This window comes from Aptenodytes forsteri, unplaced genomic scaffold (assembly GCF_000699145.1).
Source record: "Aptenodytes forsteri isolate BGI_AS27 unplaced genomic scaffold, ASM69914v1 Scaffold166, whole genome shotgun sequence".
Taxonomy (NCBI): domain Eukaryota; kingdom Metazoa; phylum Chordata; class Aves; order Sphenisciformes; family Spheniscidae; genus Aptenodytes; species Aptenodytes forsteri.
The window spans coordinates 6,796,070-6,817,291 of NW_008796110.1; the positions used below are offsets into that span (position 1 = coordinate 6,796,070).

A 21,222-nucleotide genomic window follows, 5' to 3' on the forward strand; every position below is an offset into this window, starting at 1 on the left:
TCCAAACCAACCAACCAAATACTACTTTAGCAGGTACATTTACAACCCTGTAAGCTGGAAGTTGTTTCAGATCTGAAGTTATTTCAAACTACAGCTAGTCAGGCAAAAGTCCCTACGTGCTCCTCTTGACTTAAGAGGAAAAAGCCTAACAGATTTGCCCCTGCCCAGCTTTATTGATTTGCAAGGAAAAGATGCACAGAAAAGTCTAAATGTGTTTACAGAATATATCCTTCAAGGCAATGATTACTGTCCTTACCCTCTCTTGCGATGAGCCCATGGATAATACCACACTGAGCAACATCTGTTACAGGTAAGCCAATCACAGTAGCAGAGGAAAATACTGCTACTAAGAAAACCTACTGAGTATTAAGCATTCCTTTTCACAGAAGAAATAAAGTACAAATTCACAGTTCCCTTCCTTTAGCTGTGGGGAAAAAAAAATTGACTTTTTTTGTTTAAATCTGATGCAGATTTTCCCCTTTCAAAAAAAAAAAAAAGAAGAGTTCAAGAGTTGACACTGTCACACAAAAATTGACACTTCAAGGTTATGAACAAACTATGTTTAATCTAAACCTAGTTTACAGTTGCATCAGAGGAAGAACACTTTCAGTCTTTCCAGTAAACAAATGCAGCAGAAGCTATGTCTGTGTCAGCAAGTAATTCAGTATGATAGGAGTGGATCCATAAAATCAAATAGTTGATGTTCAACCTCTATACCTACAGTCTGGAAATTTGAAGGCCAGGTTGAGTCTGATCCTCCAGACATCCTCAATGCATAGGTGGTTTCAAGCTGCCTGAAGGAAACCACTGCTATGGGCTCACATCACCATTAGGAGCTAGAGGGCATTTGGTGCACACCCAGAGCACAGTTCCTAGTTCAGATTTCTCCCAAAGGAAGTGAACTCAAAGCACCAAAACTGCTTTGTCAGCCAAACCAGTATGTGCCAAGCGGGGATGAGAGGGGGATTTACTCCCAAACTGCACAAACTACATCACTGCCGTAGATGCAGCTGGAGTCATCCCCTAAAGAGAACACACCTAGTAGGATGTTCAGTCTCATTCAATACTTTTAACCCTGGGCTGAATGACCATTTACTAATGAAATGCGTTGCAGTGTTCCCAACTGAACCAGCCGGCAGAATTGCTTTCAGTGTATAGAGCATAAGCAGCAGTAGGGATGTAACCAAAAGTACAAGGATTTTAAAGTTTCATTCTACCTGCAGTATGAATTAAGACAGACATACAAAAAAGGGGCTGCTCAGAAGAACTTGAAAGCAGAGTTGTCACTCCTGTTGCAGATGTTCAGAAAGAACAATTGCTTACTCGCGTAAGTTAAAAATTCCTTTGTGTGAAGGGGCACTAAGATGCACAAGATGTATTACATGTCATAAATGCAAGCATTTTACAAGTCCATATTACAAGCCATAACGTCTAGTACATCAACATTCCACAATACAAAGCTTGTCTTTATATTTAAAAATAGAATATAAACAAATAGTAATTCACATTAAGACAATTGCCACAGCAAAATTTCTCAGAGAAAGTGCTTTACCTACACAAAATACCCTAAAGCCGGATTTTAAAGTTTCATTCTACCTGCAGTATGAATTAAGACAGACATACAAAAAAGGGGCTGCTCAGAAGAACTTGAAAGCAGAGTTGTCACTCCTGTTGCAGATGTTCAGAAAGAACAATTGCTTACTCGCGTAAGTTAAAAATTCCTTTGTGTGAAGGGGCACTAAGATGCACAAGATGTATTACATGTCATAAATGCAAGCATTTTACAAGTCCATATTACAAGCCATAACGTCTAGTACATCAACATTCCACAATACAAAGCTTGTCTTTATATTTAAAAATAGAATATAAACAAATAGTAATTCACATCATTAAGACAGCCACAGCAAAATTTCTCAGAGAAAGTGCTTTACCTACACAAAATACCCTAAAGCCTACCAAGCAAGCTCTAAAGTTCTCCAATTTAAAAAGGGGTAGCGGTAGAAACAAAAAAGTGCAAGTGACATCCAAAATTTTGAGAGAAATCAAGAACTCCAGATGTGCCATGTGCCTCAGCTGATACTCAGGTCAACTTCATCTGGGGAGTCATTACCCCTAAATATGATACAGCATACCATTTTGAAAAAGTAACAAATAGTTGATTTACTTATAAATTGCTTTATTGAAGCTATAACTTAATAAATTTAATGTTCAAGGTGTAAAATTATCTCACAGACTAAAAATTAACACAACAGGAAGAAATATAAGTAATACAAATCTACTTACGTCACCCTACTGGTAGAATTGAACCTGTAGGATGCTATTCTTTGAAGATAGGGAATTAAGACTATCACAGGACTGAATAAACAGAGAGGGAAACACAGTAATAGAGTACTTCACAGTAAAATAGCTCTTTATTAGGAATATATTTAAAACTAGCTTTTTATTTCAGGTAAGAAAAATAGCATTCTGACTTTTCGCCAGTGCTGATTCTGGTCATACGCAATATTCTAACAGCTAGAAAAGTTATTTGCGCTGTTGTTGCCCATTAACAGTTCTCCTAACTGTCCATTCACTGTCTTATTTTTAGCGCGTTCTTAAATATGTTGAAGAAATTCTTCAAACAAGGTTTGTATTTAGATCTTAGTTAAGACTGACAGACTGACTTGACAGTGACTCAGCATCTGTTATTAGCTCATATACAGCTTTTATAAGCCTTCTTTTAAAGAACAACACGGTTCAACAGCTGATCTACGAAGACAATTAAGAGGGCAACTCTCCAGGAAGACTGTGGTAGAACAAATCCCATTCTTCTACTACAGAGTTTAGTACTGTAAAGTAGCAGCAATTTCAAGAACTGCAGTTAATTCTATACCCCTTTATAAGACAGCACTGAAGAACAGAACATAGGGGTATTGCTATTACAATTCAAACAGTAAACTACTTTGTGTGTACATTTTTATACCTAGTACAAGTCTAGACTCTTTCTCTTGCTATGCTGTAACTTAACAGTTTAAGATAATTAATTGGATCATGCTGTAAACAAAGATATAAAACCTTTGTGTAAGCTTTACTGGTTTAGGAGTGTGCATAAATACCTGCTTTCTAAAAAAAGCTGTTCAGTTTTCCATCATAAGCATATAATTAGGTAGCATATTTTAAAACAGGTTTTCATCCAATTAAAAATGAAATCTATGCATTTCGCAGAAGTGCTATACAGCATTTGTAATGAAGTCTGGTTTTAGATACCTGATGTCCATTTTCAATACGAGATATCTCAGACAGGGAAAGTATTCTCCAGACAAATGTGTTATTTTTGGTCTTGTAATTTCTTCCATCCTCTGTAGCCAATATGAAGCTAAAAGATACCTGTTTTAAGTAGACTTCCATATGTAGATGTTTCTTAAATGCAGATGGAAACAGTGCATGATGATATTACAACAATCTCCAAATACACTGAGCATAGCCAATAGACCACAAATTTGTGGCTGTTTTAAGCAGTATTTAAAAATATATAGAAACACCAAAAATAGGCTATATCAGGAAGCAATCTGATACTCAAATAAATAGAAAATTTGCATTTTAATGTCACATTGAATTTTAGTACATTTCAATCCAAGAAAAAACTGACAGACATAATAATGAGTACAGGATTATGTATATTACAATATGCCTTGTTATAACACATTTGTGGCTTTATGATAAAAAAACCTCAAGGGCAGATGGAGTTTGAGCTCATTTAAGTAATTGTCAGGAACAAAGCATTAAATGCATTTCTGAAATAAGTACTTTTATTTAATTTCAAAATCTTAAAACAGCATTAGACCTTGGCCTTTTCTTTTAAAAAACAAATTTAGTTACCACGGAGCTAGCTAAGTAAGTATTCTGAAAGGTTTAAACAATATAGAAAATGCTTTTCCCAATTTTACATACAACGAAGGGATAGATGATTTCAAAAACAGCACCTATGGCTAACTCCATGTTGACCTTGACCTAGAAATGCACATTACTGATCCTGACAAGGAATCCAGCAAATTTTGGAAGTTGTCCATTTCACATGAAAGCAAGAGAAAGGGTTATCGTATGCAAAAATATTTTTCAAACTGTTCTTAACGTGTAATTGAAAACTAAAGGCATGGTCTCTTCATTATAAAAAAATAAAGGTACAACAGAAACTCTAAAGGAAGATACTCAGCTATACTGAAGTTGCAACCCTCTGAAAAGAAAGAAAAAGGAAAAAAAGTCAATTAGCTAAGCTTTGTGCTCTAACCAAACTACTTACAGTGATTTTCAATGGCAAAAGCCCATGCTGACTGGGTGATTTGACAGTTCCAGATACTTTTTGTATTAATTTTTATTTGTATACAAGGACACTAAAATGATCCAGTCATGCAATGTTCACTTTAAGCATTCTGCATCTCTTTTCCAATCTTATAGCTAAGGATCTTGTTCCAGTCAATCTTGGTGCGGGTAACTGGCAATTGTCGACGTAAGGCCTTGAAAGTAGTGTCCGACATAGTCTGATAATTCTCACTGATAGCAGTCTGTTAAACACAAAGTCATACAAAACAAAGACGCATGAAGAACAGGGCTAGGATGTTATATAAAGAGTTAAATGATTGAGTAGTCTGTTACCTCTTAAACAGGCTTAATAAAAGTATGCTAAATTAAAATAATATTTTATGAAGGAAAGCTGTTAGATCCAGACTGAAACTATGGGAAGAAAATTAGTGAGACAGATGCAATAAACCTGGCTGTAGCCTAGGTGTTTCAGCAAACCACAGTGTGGTTAATCAGCAGCATGAATAAAGTGCTGATCAGCGTTAGCTCATACATCATTAATTCCAGACACCAAAGTCTTCCACTGTTTTTCCTGTGGGGATGGTAGTCAGTCCACAACATTGTATGAACTTGAATATAATGCATATGATACACACTTAGTAAATTTTTATTATTAAAGAGCATTTTTTTAAAACTGACAGAACATGGTGTCTGAAATTTACCTTATGTTCAAGACCTAAATGAACACGAATCTACTTCTACAGCGTACATCTGGAACAGTTATACTTTTCTAACTTTAAAATAACTAATTGAAATGGATAATCCTCATATTTAGCAAAGCTGTCTACCAGAGTAACCTCTGCACAGAATCTGTGCAAAAATTCCACTTAAGGAATGCACTAATACTGAACGAGAACAGAATTGCCGATATTTGATCATGCTAGGGACTTTTCTGCTCTCAAAAAAATGACTTCTAACGTAACATTAAGTAGGTAAGTGCAATCACCAGAAGGTACGGAAAGGAAGGATACAGTTAATAGCAGCATGTAATCTATTCATATTTGTATGGAACTGCATTATCTTAATATCAAAAGCTTGCTAATTATAGAATACTAGCTTTGGTTAAGAATATGGTAATGTTATACATGTGAGTAAGGATACAGTGTTTGTTTCCAACATACCTGATATTCATTTTCTGCAGCCTCTACGATTTTTATAAATTCCTTCGCTGTCTGGGCTTCATTCTAGAAAAAGAGCATTTGAATTAGGTCTGATGTACAGCATGATTCTACGACCAGTTGGATTATGTTTTTCCTTGTAGTTATGAGAGATGTCAGGTAGACCCCATGAGAACACATGACCATTTAGAGGCTAAACCAAAACTGAACAAAACATTCATCCAAAAGGCATATGCTACATTATTATTATATTATTATAATCTTAGAAAATATAAACAGTCCAACTGCAACAAGCATAAAGATTACCATGAAGCTCATTAAAATATTTTAATTTAAAATTCTATGGTATGATAAAAAGACATATGGAACAGAACAGCATTTGGAAATATGACAATGCACACACACAAGTCTCTAAAAACATGCAAAGTATGGATATTAATAGTATCAATGTTAAATTTCCAGTACAAATTCAGGAAAACTTAAAAGAACACCAGCTAACCCAGAAGTATGCAGACTACAACCAAAAAACCAAAACAAATTTGTTCACCTCTAAACATTCTGAATCTGGAGACTAAGCTGAGGCAAACACTAGACTTTATATACCGGATCTTCTAAAAACATCCCCAAGTACGTCTTGCAAAAATGAGGGTGCAACACACCACAAAGTCCAAATTTCATCATGACTGATAAACAGTTTCTTGGCTTTGGGCCTCATCTTTAAGTATGCAAGTGTGTGTTTGTTTCAAAAAATGACCTGTCAGTCAATCTGGAGACAAATTAGCTGAAGTGCTTGAAAGAAGTCTCAAGAAGGAAGTGAGGGTTCATGAATTTCAAAACTTCCAACTTGGCGTTGGAAACATTTCTAAGGGTGCTTTTGCAGAAGCTGTTGAAAGATAGGAGCGTTCTTGCCCCACATGATCCCTCGTTCCTACAGAGGCAAAGACTGGGAGAAAGCTATGGCAGCTTCAACTACAACTGGTTCAGAGTTTCAGTGAAACCACCTAGCAGCTGTGAAAGCGCTCCTGGACACCACAGAAAGAGATGAAGGAGGAGGCAGAGACCAAGTAGAAGAAATGAAAGGGTTTTGACTTTTCAGTGAACTGAGGCAATGATTTCAAAGGCTCTGCTAATGAAAGGAAGAATTCAGGAGTATGAGGTCTTATTTGGCTCAGAGAGAAATTAGGGATAAGAACGTAACCTTCAGCAAAATTATTCATAGCTCTAGCAACAAGAGAACTCTCCAGTCGTTTACTTCAGTTGCGCCCATTGATGGTACAAAATTTTTTCTCTACCAAACAAAAAAAAAGAGGAGTCGTTGGGGCTCCTTTTAATCTACCTCCCATTCCTTCTGTGTGAAATAAGAACCTGTACAGCCTCTGCCCTCTATGAGGCTCAAAGCCAAGGCTAAAAAATTGGTAACTAGAAACATACTTGCTTTTGTTCTAGCAGGAGGTAGGAAAGTTATGTAAAAGATGGTTTTCTACTCATCAGTCTTCTGCTGCTTTACTAGATTGCAGAACAGGATTAAGTTTCTTCCCAATAGAAAGTGAAGCAAAAGCTATTGAAAGAAGAACTTCTTCCACATAATCTTCCCTGAAGCAACTCTTAGTTGAATGAAAGACTAAGCAGATCCCCCCTTCACTTAGGGGGTCAAAAGTAATTTTATATCTACAGCTTCAGAAGCGTTATCAGTTGGCACCACACTCCCCCATTCTTTATGGTGCTATTACAACTGAAGAACCAACAAGCCTTGCTTTATATTAACAAACAATGTTCTTTATTGATGAATTGAGCTTTTGAGCCAAATTGCTCACTACTAGTCATTATCATTAAAATAGTTCTACTGTTCACTTTTACAATTTCCCTTTGCCAGTTTAACCGCACTGGCTTAAGTTTTATTGAAGAACACGCCAACAGACAATCTTACTGTTTATAAACACAATCTCCAGTAGGCAAGAGCATTATTTCAAAAGTAGTAGTTGTTCATGTTGCAACATTACCAACTCTTAAAGGATACATCTGGTACTATTTCCAAACAATTTTTATTTCTACTGTCTGCTCTTCATTACTATAATGATCCATTTGGAAAGACACTGAATAAAATTATGCTTTAAATATAAAGTGTGTTATGCTTCTCAAGCTGAAGCATCTCTGAAAGGGCTTTTTGTACAGAAAAGCAAGAGGCTGACAGCACTAGTTACAGAGAGAGAGGAAATGAAGGGAGAATACCCACTACTGCTTCTCAACTGGTAGCATTTGTTTACTATTTTTAGCATACCGGTCTTCTCCCAATGAGCAAAGGAGGCAATCTCCTGGAGACTGTACTACTTCAGTGGGTTATTATAACTCAAACCTCCTTGATATTCAAAAATTAATTCTATAGGTCACTCTGCAGAACAAAGTTTAAATACAACAGAAGTGCAGAAAGACTGACAGCAAGCTAATTAAGTATTTACAATCAAAGTTAATTTAGCTTATATAAGCCACATGCAAGCATACATTAATTTTAATTTTTTTCTAACTTTTTTTAAACAGAAACTACATGTTAGGTAAAAATAGTAAAAATTACACACAAAGTATTTATAAATTAGAACATTAATTCCCATTCATGCAGAAGAGCAAACTAGCCTCCAAACTTCTGAGTTTTAAGCTTGCTTCTCTTTTTAATTTAAAAAGTCACTTCAATATACACACTTCAAAGTTTACTTACAGACACTGTTAGAGAATCTTGTATGTCTTTATGGCTCACCAGCTGAACATTGCCATCTTCATAATAGTGAACCTACAGAAAATTAAACAAAGAGCCTCATCATATTAAATGTTACAGACCAACAACATAAAGGAAAATCAAAGTATTGTATTTATCATAACAAACCTATATGAATCAAACAAAAACACACGTAAAATGTTACAGAACAACAAAAACAAATAGGAAAACCAAAATGTTGTAGAATTTAAATATTTTTGAGGGAGAATAGTAAAGAAGCTACTCTGGAAACATTTTTGTGTTGATATGCCTTAAGTAGTATTTCATGCAAAGAAGTTTAGAATCATAGAATCATTCTGGTTGGAAAAAACCTTTAAGATCATCAAGTCAAACCGTATACCTAACACTGCCGAGTCTACCACTAAACCAAGGTTTTGATTAACATCATGAAGATGACGGCATATATTTATGTGACCTTACTAGAAACTCTTGAAATGGTGAAGATATATTTAAAATGAGAATAGTTTTGACAAGGCTTCAGGATACTGTGAAGTTGGTTTTTTTTCACCCAAACTGTTTCCTAGGGACAGTGCAACGGTAAGCTTCCTTTTCTAGATCTGCCTGGTTTTGATATTTTCCTCTATTAGATATGGCTCATAACAAAAGCTGGTATTTATGTAGACAAAGGAGCTCTTTGGGACAAAGTTTGCCAAGGTTAGATAGCAGAATGAAGTCTATTTACTCTTGAAATGTTATATCTACAGAACAGCTTCCTTGATTATTTTGCAGGAGGAGTAGACCAGTAAAAACTCTACCCAAGCTAACATTAGTACTTTTAAATTCAGTTGAGAAGGATCTGGAAACATTCAGTTTCTAATGCAACTGTTGGAAAACTTAAAAAATAGGAAGCATATATAAAGTTACATGAAATCATTCATAGTAACTTATACAGAAGAGTTATGCAGCTCATTGACATTTAAGCCTGTGTCTTTAAAGATTTTCTACAATTTTGATAAAGTCAACATAGTCAATGTGGCTGATGTTATGAGGAATTGAAGAATTTGTGTCTCACCCTATTAGGCAAGGTAACATTTTAATTTGGAGATTAATGCACAATACTATAATTTCATATACATTATGATCATGATGTGTGCAAGAGACCCTCAATTTTATAAACAACAATAGAGAAAACACGACACAGAGTAAGACAGCTAGAATACCTAAGCAAAAGAAAGGCTTCCTATATGAGAAAGACATTATTTCCTATGATTCACCTTACATTATTATTTTGCTTACTGTCAAATACTCTTTTTTCAAGAAAAGGTATTGCCTTGGTTTCGGCTGGGATAGAGTTAATTTTCTTCCTAGTAGCTGGTACAGTGCTGTGTTTTGGATTTAGGATGAGAACAATGTTGATAACACACTGATGTTTCAGTTGTTGCTAAGTGGTGCTTACACCAGTCAAGGACTTTTTAGTTTCTCTCACTTGCTTATATTATTATTATTATTATTACTTTTGCTATTATTATTAGTATTTTATTTTATTTCAATTATTAAACTGTTTTTTATCTCAACCCATGAGTTTTCTTACTTTCACTCTTCCGATTCTCTCCCCCACCCTACTGGAGGTGGGGGGAGTGAGTAAGCGGCTGTGTGGTGCTCAGTTGCTGACTGAGGTTAAACCACGACAGGTATCACCCTAACCATAAAATAAGCTTCTTTTCAAATCAAACATTGCTGGGTGAAACTTCTGCCAGCCTTTTTCAATCCAGTTCCTAAAAGATGAGAAGTGCTTACTCAGTGCAAAATTCTGAGAACTCCCAATGAAACAGCAGAACACAGAGAAGTATAAGTCTCCCCCCTTCTCCATCACAATCCACTGCAGAGGGCCCAAACCTCCCCTGTGCTCTGAGGTCAACATCGGCACAAACATCTTATCTGTCTCACTGAGTCACATTCTTGGCAAACACTCAGGCCTAAAAACTTAACAGGGATGAAGAGTCAAATCTAATTCTGGGATGTGTTATATCTTATACAAAATATGAGAAGTAACTGTTCTGTACTATACCTCACTGCTGACATCCTTCTAGAATGCTAGGTCTGGGTTCAGAAGACTACAAGAAGGATGATGTTTATGAACAGAACCTCTTGGAAAGGTTAACTAAGGAGGGATGAGAATAACAAATTATCTAAGAGATAAAATTATAGTAACCAGTACACTTATCAGTTGTTTTCCATGCACAGTTGGAGCATGTCAAGCACCACAGGGACTTAGTTTTAGTAAAAGACTCTGCTGTTGCAGTTTTCCCCTTACATATAATTAAAAGAAAATTAAACAATGGAAGAGATTAAGACAGTTGAGTATCTCCTATATTAGATTTTATTAATAGAATTAAAAAAGGAAGAAATTGTGCAAGTGACCTTAAAAATACTGAAGATGCCTGAAGACAGCAGGTGATGCTGGAATTTTCCCCAACTGAAAAGTTTAAAAAAAAAACGGCCCCCCAGCCGTATTGCTGTCAAAGATTCTGCAAATAACACTGAAATTTCAGAGTACTGAAATTTCACTAATGTTGTCGTGAGTTCATATTCTAAAAAATTATTTTGCTCCTTTAAAAAAGATTAAAGCACTTTTTTGGTTGTTTGGAGAGGGAAAGGGGGAGCACTCCCACATACATTGAAGAAATTGTACACAGTTTCTAAAAATTTGAAACTGAGTTCAAAATTCCTTGGTGAAACAAGTAGTTCCTATACAAGCAAAAGTAGTAAAACTTTTCATCACTCCCCAAAACACAGACTTTAATTAATGTAAATAATGTCTTGATTAATTATGTGAAATAGTAATAAGACAAAATCAGCTGGTGCCCAAATTGAGATGCCAATTAAAACCTGACTAAATTCCCTATTCAGGCTATTTTCCAGGCTACTGGGCTAACCTTTCCCAGAATTAGGTAGACACCTGCCTGCTTGTTCTGGAAAAATCTCTTAAGGCATTTAACCAAAAGTATATGCTGTGGAGAAAACTCCTGTTTTGCTGCAAGCTGGATTTAAGTGACAGTTTACTTTGGCAGAGTCTAAGAAACCTAGAGTTGAGAAACCTAGAAGTTAAGGGTGCTTACCGTGACCATCTTGATCTGACAACATAATAATGGCTGTCCACATTTTGACTATCATTCCAGTTGTTACAGAATTTGCCCCAGAATAGGAAATCAGATTCAGGCCCCCTGCTTGGGTGGATCTGAACACATCTACCGCATCCTAAAATAACATCCCAAGTCTCAGGCTATGGCTAGAAAAACATTCCATTGCATGTTCCTTCTGAAGTCAAGTCACTGAGCAGTAAGGAAGTGCAAAACTCATGGGGGCACAAAAGAGCAGGAGAAGGGAATTTGACTCTATTATTTTTTTACCAGACAAAGTACTACTGAAAGCCAGACTGCACTAAGCTTCTAGTGCCTGATCCCAGAATTGTTTTAATGAACTCCTGCAAAATATGTGCACACATTCCAGGGAACCAATCCACGAAGTCAAGTCCCCCTGCCTACCACATGACAGTCAGACTTCCTTTGGTCTCAAGATTTCTGCATTCCTGCTTGGACAGTATTTCCTTTCTGAATGCCCTAAAGCCAACAGGAAGGGCAAATTCTGAATGAAGGAGACGTGGATTCAAAAATTTCAGATGGTGGAATGACTGAAACCAAAGGCTCCCACCTTTCTGAACAATAGGGTGGGTAACAAAAAAACCTGCTATTATCAGTTAAAAAGAAAAAAAGTTCTACTTCAGAAAGGGCCTACCCTCAGGAAAGGCTTGTGCAACCGCAAATTCAAGAAACAAGAAACCACAAAGGTATATGTCTAGCTGAGGTGAATACACCTTCTGAAGTCTTCTAAATCATTAGATTAAACACATATTTTATGTTTGTAAGGATTAGGTAAATATGCAATTAAGTCACTAACACTTAACTGAATGGGCATTTCTGCTTTGCTTATTGGGTCACCAAATTCTCTTAGAATACTTAATACACTGGCCTGAGTCTCCCTTGATAATAACCGGAGACTTTACTGATCAGGACACAGTTTGAGATAAGCATACCTGAATTTTCAAGATGCCAGCCACTTGAGTGGTTGAAGGGGTGATTGTAAACTTCCATTCTGACCTCCAACGGCCATTCCTTTAAAAAAATAAATTAGAAATCAGATGTCACCCCACTGGTTAAAGAAAAAAACCAACCCCCAAACCACAACATACAACTGATAGTCAAAGGAAAACAGAGAATGAAATATGCTGTGCAACTACACATGCACAAAATCTTTCCCTAAAGATTCAGCCCTGTAACCAGTTCAGAAGAGAACAGTTTCCCAAAATATTTACCCTTGGTTTTGGATGTGGACCAAGGAGATTTATTAGCAAGGACCTTTTAACAATAGGACTTAACTTCTGAAAATACCTAAAGCCTCCAATGGTCTTTCCCTCCTTTATTAATAACTAAGTATATATAGTCAATATTTTGTTTCCGGGACCTGGACGACTTGCTGGATCAGCTGAAGCCACACTTCACATCAGGCTATGGAAAACCTGAATGGAGGGAATATTAAAGTAGCAAGACTTTCCGCTATGCTGAACTGTAACTAGGCCTTTCAGCTCTTCTAGCATTTCTGTTCCAGGACAACTATTTCCTTCCAGTTTCCTTCCACAAATTCAATATCCTTGCCAAATTGCTTAAAGGGAGTTTCAAACATCTGGAAAACAGTATGGGGAGATTGTAGTTTCGCCTGATTTCTTTCCTGTAGACTAGACATTTTCTTATTTAGTTACGAGGTTAGTGGATTAGAAGGTTAGTACATTAGAGCTATATTAAGAATGCACTGTGGCTGTCTCTCGATTTCTCCTTTGCACTTAAAGAAGGAAAGAAAGTTGATACTATGAGTTCCAATCCTACTAATGTTAGGTGTAGATTCCAGTACATTCAACAAGGGGAGAGAAAGGGATAAAGACTTTAAGATTAACACCTACTAACGGATCTATATTGACACATCTTAGATACTAACAACATTAATAACCAATGGCTTTATAATTGAGTTATTTCAGACAATATCCAAATTATAGATTATCACTGAAAATTCAGACTAAGGCAATTCAGAAGCTTGTTGGCATCTCTATGAAAACTGCAAGGGTCACCCAACTCAGTGATACTAATATTACTGGTAGCCTTAAGGCCAACCCATTAGTTATAAGAAAGCTTACGTGCTGAACTACATTTTAGGTACAATATTAGTTTTTAGATGCATGGGATTCAATGACTAGCCAACAGATTTGTTTGCTTCTTAGTCACTTTGTGGTCCTTGACGTTAAGATGCTATTCCAAGAAAACAGTTCAAGTTCAGAAGGATCCTTCTGTAGGAAATGCTCTAAGTTAAAAATGTGTCATTACTTTATTCACCTCTGCTGACTTAAGATGTTTTACAAGAGATTAACTGTCCTTCCTTTTCCTTCACATTCTTTAATAAACCATCTATCCTACTATGTTGATAGTATTTCAGAAATTCATAGAACATTTTTGTTTAGCATGTATAGGTTTTCTATCGTCCGACAAACTTGCTTTCACAGTAGGTTGCCAGCCTTCCAAATGCCTAAAAAGCTGGGACACCTTGAGAATAAATACTGGCTGTGGCTTGGGCTGGATATCCAGACATACAGCTGGATAACTGAGGACCCTGGTTAACTTTGAATTTATTCCTCCATCCCCAAATCCCCCAAACCAATATGCATTTATTAAAACTTGCTAAGAACAAGAGTTAGTCTGACTATCCCCCTGTAAAACTCTTAGAAACATGGTCAATATTTATGCATAGATGTCTGACCATAACTTTATTAAAGAAAACTTTCAAGAAAGACTTTCTCCATCTATAAAAGGTTGTTGCATATCTGTTCCTCCTCTTTAATATAAAGACTATAATATTAAAGTAACTATTTGGAATACCAAAATTCATTCATACTTCCAAACTAAAAAGAAAATCAGCATTATTTCAAGTTACTTTTCATACTGATGTAAAACACACAGACTTAACTAGTCAAGTTTAAGTCAGTAGGAAAAATTATGTATTAACCGTGCAAATTCAATTAAAGTCTATGGAACAGTATACTGGGCAAATCATTTAACTGATACAGACACACGCTGAAATTACTATGCATATGTAATATTCACCTTCAGCATCAGAAAACAAATTTCTGCACTTCCATTCATTACCCGTGGGACTGCTAAATATAATTTCAAGCAGATGCAAAATAGCAAATAAAATAATAATGAAAAACATTTCTTCAGACAACTGCATATATTAGCTATCTTTAGGAGATACTTCCTTAACCCAATTCCAATACTGTGATATTTATCTCAAGTCTGGCCAGTTTCCTGCAAGGAGCTATCCAAAGTTCACTCCAGACTGTGGAAAACATCTTTCAACCAAGCACGGGGGGGGGGGGGGGGGGAGTTTGTCAACTTGCAGTTTATAAGAGTTCATTTCATCCAAGATGACCTTTATCTACCTCACCCAAAAATTAATGATTCAAGTCCTACAGTAAATTAATCTTTGGTCACCTCCTTTCTCCAAGACATGCAAACTAGAAGGAGCTGGTTTCAGTCTGTCAGTCACAAAGGAAGCAACACAAGCAGAAGCAACTGTGTGAGGGAGCACAGGCATGGGTATTGGTGCTGGTGTGATAAACTGGAAGAGTCATGAAGAATCTTACGAAGTTCCCAGAGTTCTGCAAAGGAGATGCAGATGTGCAGTCTGCCATTTTACTTACCACAAAGGAAGAGATTTCTACATAGTTTCGGCAGAAAAACTTGGGGTGGCGTGGAGGTAGAAAAAAAGTCAAATGCAAGATGTGCATGCACCTCCTTCGCTGAACTAAGGATTATCAGCGTAATGGCACTAGTGCAGTTATTCAGTTTACTGTATTTTACTGTATTTGTATCCATACAGAAACTTACCAAAAATTTTTTGCTTGGAACTGATGGCTCTCTATGCATGCAATAATGGTCTGCTGTCCATCAATTGTTTTACCATACACCTTAATTAGAAAGGAAAAACAAAAAAAAAACAAACCCAAAAAAACCAGAGTTAAAGTTTCAGTATCTGTCTTGCTCAAACTGCTTAGAGATATCTAGTTCTTTTATCGTTACATAAACTGTAAAATGTAATTTTATAACCACTATGGTTCTTACTTTTATGTTTCATGTACTAAATATTATGTATCTATTACAATGCAGAAAAAATTAAGATTAGAAAATCTGAAAATCAAGCATCTTAACTGAAATTTTATGTACTGGGAACTGATTTTTCTGCAACTATAGGAATTTTAAGCCTATAGCAGTGACTGCTCTGACAATATATATTACCAGCTGGGTTTCAGGTACCAGTTATTCTACAACTAAATGATGATTTAAGCCTTTATAGACTAGCAAAAAGGTGATTAAAAGTGTGGTTTTGGTCTTCTGTTCTGCTTTATCCCCCTGAAATCAAATACTACTAAAAAGGATCTCAATGAACATGCAATCTGGTTTCTTTTACAGAAGGTGGGACTCATCTGACTGCCTGAGAATCCAATTCAATTTGTTAACTCAGCAACTGATTTTTTTTTTTTGCCAGTTAATTTTTCCATCAGGTTAATACAAAGCACAGAACAGCTACCGTTAGATCAGTTTGCTGAACTTCAAATGGTCACAGGGCTCCTAACAGCAAATGAATGCTATTTTGGTCCAGAGTGAGAGGTTTTATTTTAAGAAGCCATCAGAACCCAGTGATTCTAGTGGTAAGAATATAGCACTTCGATATATCGGAGATGTGATGGAGAGAAAACAGTTTTACTGACAGTTTTGTCAGTAAACCAAGCCAAAGCAGACATTTGTAAAGCCAAGAAAGAAATTTGTTTCTTATGGTTTTTTTTTTTTTTTTTTAAAGTAGCCAGCCAGGTAGCCACGATCAACGGGATCAACCTGCAGTAGTCTACAGAAAGTCTTAATGCTTTAAGAAATTTAAATAAAAATTCTTCAGAACTGGGAGTTAAGTCTTCACTATGACCTGCAGTAACCACCCACTAGCAATGGCTTCCAATAGCTGAAATATTAAACTTCTGAAGCTTTCCCTTATTTCCCTGCGTGAACCCTTGATAGGACTAAATTCTTTACAGTTGAAACTGCCTATCTTCCTGGTTTACAAAGAGTTACACTTTTATTTTAAATTTCTATCTATAGTGGTATAGTGGTTATATAATTTAGTACTTACTGTGCAGACACCATTTGGGTAGTGTTCTTTCACATATGCTTTCATTGCTGTTTCAACTGAATTTCTCCAGGATTCTATGGCATTTTCAACTTCGTGGGGTCTAGGATCAGTAGCCTCCTTTCTTAAGTGATCAAATTTAAAAGAAATCTTGTTCTTGGGATCCAAAAATTTTCCATTTCCCAAATCACCATGTTCTGTTATCAAAACCTGTATTATAAAATTTTAGTTAATAACATTTGCTATTGAATAAAGAAAAAAATACCATGTCAAACCTAATTATATCCTACATTTAACTGGAGCTTACTCCTATCCAAAGACTCACATTTTAGACAAAACATGCATATAGCAAGAGAGGACAAGGCTAACATGACAAACTGACTCAGAAAAAAATATCCTGAATCTTACCCTCTTACTGCAACAAACAATGCAATATAGAATTTCATGTTTTCTAGTACTAAAGATGGAGCAAATTGTTTCTACAGCTCCAAATCAGGTCTGACTGAATTCAGGACAACACCACAGAATGAAATTTCAAGCTCTTTAGATGCCCTAAATGATCAGCTTATGGAACTGGTACTATTGGAGGGCCATAATCTCTGTATTTTGGCAGGGAAGATGCATTTCTTTTCATTTTCTTGCCAAGAATGTTCCAATATCAGAACATCTTTAACAGTTTAAGGAACATTGCAAGTATTTCATTGTATTCATACCTGTTCATCGTAACCGTCAATTTTTACTGGAGTAAACTGGTCCAAGTTGTACTGTGCAAATGCACTACAAGAGAAAAAAAACACCAAAAGCCTGCATCAAGCACAGTCTTTTTCCTTAGTAGCTGTGAGAGATTTAAATAATAGCTAATAATCTGGGTAACGATGCATTAAAAAAAGTTATATCAATGCTTCATTATCTAGCAAGCCCAAGTTCTTGGAATCACCTTGGTTCATTCAGTGCTCATATTACAGATTCCAACCACCATTACACAGTGATTTATGTCCAAAAGTAACTTGACATAGACAAACACATAAGCTTTACAGCAACCCACAGAAACTGGAGGAACAGATAAAGTTTAAATTCCACAGGGATCCAACCTACTAAGCCAGACATCTCCGTTCTTACAGATGAAACTAATTTTGGCATAAAAAACAGTAGGCGTAATGTTTTGATATAAAAGTAGGGTCTAAGGAAGCAGTATCTTACAGATGTTCAGTGCCTATAACATGTACCAAGAAACAGAAAATGAAATCCAAAAAGGTGGAGACTAGTTCCAAAATCCAGGTCACCCATTTCCAAAACAGTTGCTCTAATCATTAGGATACAATACAGATCTCTCCTCTGCCAAGAATTTAATCTTGATCAAAGATGCACAACACACATAATAGGGTTTTACTTGCCACGCACACATCTTTTTAAATGAATCACTTACTGACAGTAAAAGTCTTACTGAAAAACATCTTGCTTTCATGCAACTGAGTATGTGGCATCTGGTACTTACTGGGCTGCTCCTTCCCTGAGAAGATTGTCATTATTAAGCAGCAATCGAACATCTGAAAAGAGATATTTACAACATAAAAGTACAGTTAACTCAGAAACTTGTTTCAGTCACATAACAAATGTCAACAGACTGTACAAAACAAAAAAACAAACCTCCCCATACCCATACAGATTACTAGGTAGGATACTTATTGCTTCATTTTTCATAATTTTGACTGAACAAAACAAGAAGGAAATGGATCCCTTCCAACACAATCTGGTAAGCAGATACAAGCCATATTCTACAGGCTGTGTGACAGCTCTAGGAATCTGTCAAACCAGTTTTTAGAGAATTGAGAACAGCATAGGATTCAACTGAGTTCACTTTTAAGATGTAAACTACCAAAGTCGTCACACTGTATTGATGACAGTGGTTACTGTATTTTGATGACACTAATATGGTATGTGTTGTACTTTTTTCTTTAAGCCTTACCATTTTTGCTCTTTGTTCCTTAATGACACTTAGTAGTCAGAGCACAATATATCACAATACCATTTCTTCTACCATCATACAAGAAACATATGAATATAGAATAAAGTCAATGCTCTCCTCAGAATGACTTATTTACTATGCAGTAAATTGTCATTTATGTACTTGATTTACTGCCTTATTATTTACTAGGCAGTATTTTAATAACAATTTAATGCACTGATCATAAACTAACTGATCATTAGTCTCACTACAACATTTTAAACTCTTCTAAAGATTCCCAAGATACAAGTGAAAAAAAATCGGAAAATATTGGAATATTTTTTCTTTAAAACCCCCCCCCCAATAAAAACCAAATCAAAACACAAAACCACCTGAAACAAAAAAAAACCCAACCCCACAAACCCAAAACCCAAAAAACAAAACACCTGAAACAAAAAAAAACCCAACCCCACAAACCCAAAAAACCCCACGCCAAACCAAACAAACAAAATCACAATTTACAGAATTGGAATTTAAAGCTCTTTTTTTTTTAAGTCAGTCTGAAGCTCATTGAACACTGGTCATGCATTTATGATCAAATGTTTTGTTATGTGTTTTCAAACATATTATACTCTGTTATTGAGCAGGTAGTTGCAACTATGAACTAGCTTAACAATAAAGTTTATAGCAGTACTGCTATAAGAAATTGTATTAACCTTCAGGGAGCTGGGTTAATGAGCTGCTCACCAACAGTTTGTTTCACAAATGCAGTACAAGCTAAGTTTAAATAATAATCAGCTGGTCACAATTTAACTGAAGTACTTCTAAAAACATTACATTCTTTAACAAATTTAAGTTCTCTCTAGCCTGACACTGACTAAAAGTTCAGTATACTAAACCTACTTCTTTACTTAAATAGCACCAGAGCTATTTGTAAGCTCCAGCTACAAAACGTATGCCTTCTTGCATGGTATGTATGCCCGTGTATCTTGATGCACGACAAACAAAACAATTTTTAAACAAAAATAACATCTTAGGTAAAGTTCAGGCAACAATAGTTGAGAGAAGCTAATTTCAAGTTTCCTTTCATCTTACCAATACTCAGTAAAATGAAATGTGCCCAGAATTTAAGGGTTAAAAATGCTTGGAGAAGATTAATATTCTTTCCACAACTGGCATTAAGCAGTAGTCCTTTGTATATTCAAGGTTAAGTATCTGTAATTATATTCCTTCTTTAAAAAAAGACCATTTCAATTTCAGCTAGTTTAATCTCTGTCGAAAAATGTAATTGCCTATCAAAGACTGAAAAAAAAAAAGAGTACATGTGTCTTCTAAACAAATACCCTAGCAACTGTTAATTCATGACCGATTAAAAACAGAAAGAAAGCTCATTCTCACATCACAAAGAAAAGTGGTACTTTCCTCCTTTTGCATTTAAACTCCAAGCTGTCTTGTGACTGCAAAGCTTATTATGCCAAGCTACAAAACCAGCTCTTACAGCAAGTGAGCTGCTAAAATATAAGCTACATGAAATTCAGGAGAGTAATTGGCAATACAATTTTGGATATAGATGCCTTAAATGAAAGGACAGAGCAGACACATACTTACCATTGAACACCTCATTGAATTCCCCAGGAGGAGCATGAATTATGAATTTTGCTGCTATACGCACCTTAAATACAAAAACAATTATGTGGTTGTATATACTTGTATTCATTCCTATTCAAACCAATCATGCATTGTATAGCTTTAATACCCAGACGTGAAGCTATACAACTCCCACTGTTTCATATACTTGTTCACATTATTTAAACTACTCCAACTTTGTTAGAAACACAGAATATAAAGTTCCACCTCTTCAAACAGAATAGAGGAGATTATATATGATGGAATCAGATAGAGAAATCGAGTCACTCATGTTTTATATTACTGACAAAAAGAAAGGGATTAATATAACAAGATCCATAATATATTCACAATCTATTTCAACTTTCAGACCATGGATGTCTGGGAATCGAAACACATTCCAAGAGAGCCAAAAAACATGATGAAGATACATTCAATCTTCAAAGCTTCTCCTCTAATTTTACTACACATCCTATGGTTCTAAAGTTTCCAAAAGGCCCACAGCTAGACAGTAATCAATAGATTACGTAAGCTTAAAACGACTTGCGTAGTAAAGCGTACTAAAGCATGTAATTTCACCTGCTTCTACCTGTAAGGCCTCTTAGTACCACAGTATCTGCAGATAAAGTTTAAAAAAACACCTTGAGAACTTCTTTAATGCAAGTATTTGAGCAATTGCCTTCAGCCACAACTTCTTGCAGACAAAACTCAGTATAAGCCAGTACATCCACTAAAAGTTCATGCACCTGCCCTGGCTTTCTCCCTCCTTCTGCTTGCACAAGCACTTGTACAACTGCACAGTGAGCAAAATTAGAAAGGTTATTTTTCTTTTTTTTCAGACCAGTTCACTGAACTGGTTCACTGCACAGCTGTGGACACATGTGCTTGCAAAAGGAAAACAAAAGTGCTTTTTTTGATGTGAAGCAACCTTAAAACTTTTCAACTATTACCTTACTTGTAGAATGTCACTCAGCAGACTTGCTTTCATTCATTCTTCTTTCCCCCTTAAACTGTTAAGGGCACCCATTATAAAAATTAAAGTTGGTTTCCTAACTTAACCTGACAAAAGTTCCTATCCTTCACACTTTACAGTTACCTAAGTTCAGGAGCCAAAGCTCTCTTGCATCCTTGATACGATGTCGCTATTCAAATACAGGATACTATCTGAACCATAGTTCCCATTTCTAACACCTTCAGTTATGTTT

General features: G+C 35.8%; 1 protein-coding gene and 1 long non-coding RNA gene across 2 annotated transcripts; both read right to left on the reverse strand.

Annotated features, from left to right (window-relative positions):
- Positions 1-549: 549 nt before the first annotated feature.
- LOC103905225 lies at positions 550-1,874 on the reverse strand. The gene is made up of 2 exons (XR_657938.2): positions 1,597-1,874; positions 550-1,217 (listed from the first exon to the last, which is right to left on the reverse strand). It is a non-coding gene; the product is annotated as an uncharacterized LOC103905225 (long non-coding RNA).
- Positions 1,875-2,384: 510 nt separating this feature from the next.
- CAPZA2 (capping actin protein of muscle Z-line alpha subunit 2) lies at positions 2,385-20,108 on the reverse strand. Its single transcript, XM_009286817.1, has 9 exons — positions 20,000-20,108; positions 17,942-17,993; positions 17,160-17,223; positions 16,450-16,656; positions 15,156-15,235; positions 12,257-12,335; positions 8,167-8,238; positions 5,460-5,522; positions 2,385-4,541 (listed from the first exon to the last, which is right to left on the reverse strand). The coding sequence occupies exons 1-9, from the start codon at positions 20,106-20,108 to the stop codon at positions 4,401-4,403; spliced, it is 867 nt and encodes a 288-aa protein (XP_009285092.1). The 3' UTR covers positions 2,385-4,400.
- Positions 20,109-21,222: the final 1,114 nt, after the last annotated feature.

Coding starts and splice junctions, on each gene's coding strand:
- CAPZA2 (XM_009286817.1), bottom strand. CDS start 20,108: ATGAATACAAGTATATACAACCACATAATTGTTTTTGTATTTAAGGTG. Junction 17,994..19,999: donor ATTCAATGAGGTGTTCAATG/GTAAGTATGTGT, acceptor ATCTCTTTTCAG/ATGTTCGATTGCTGCTTAAT. Junction 16,657..17,159: donor TTGACGGTTACGATGAACAG/GTATGAATACAA, acceptor TTTATAATACAG/GTTTTGATAACAGAACATGG.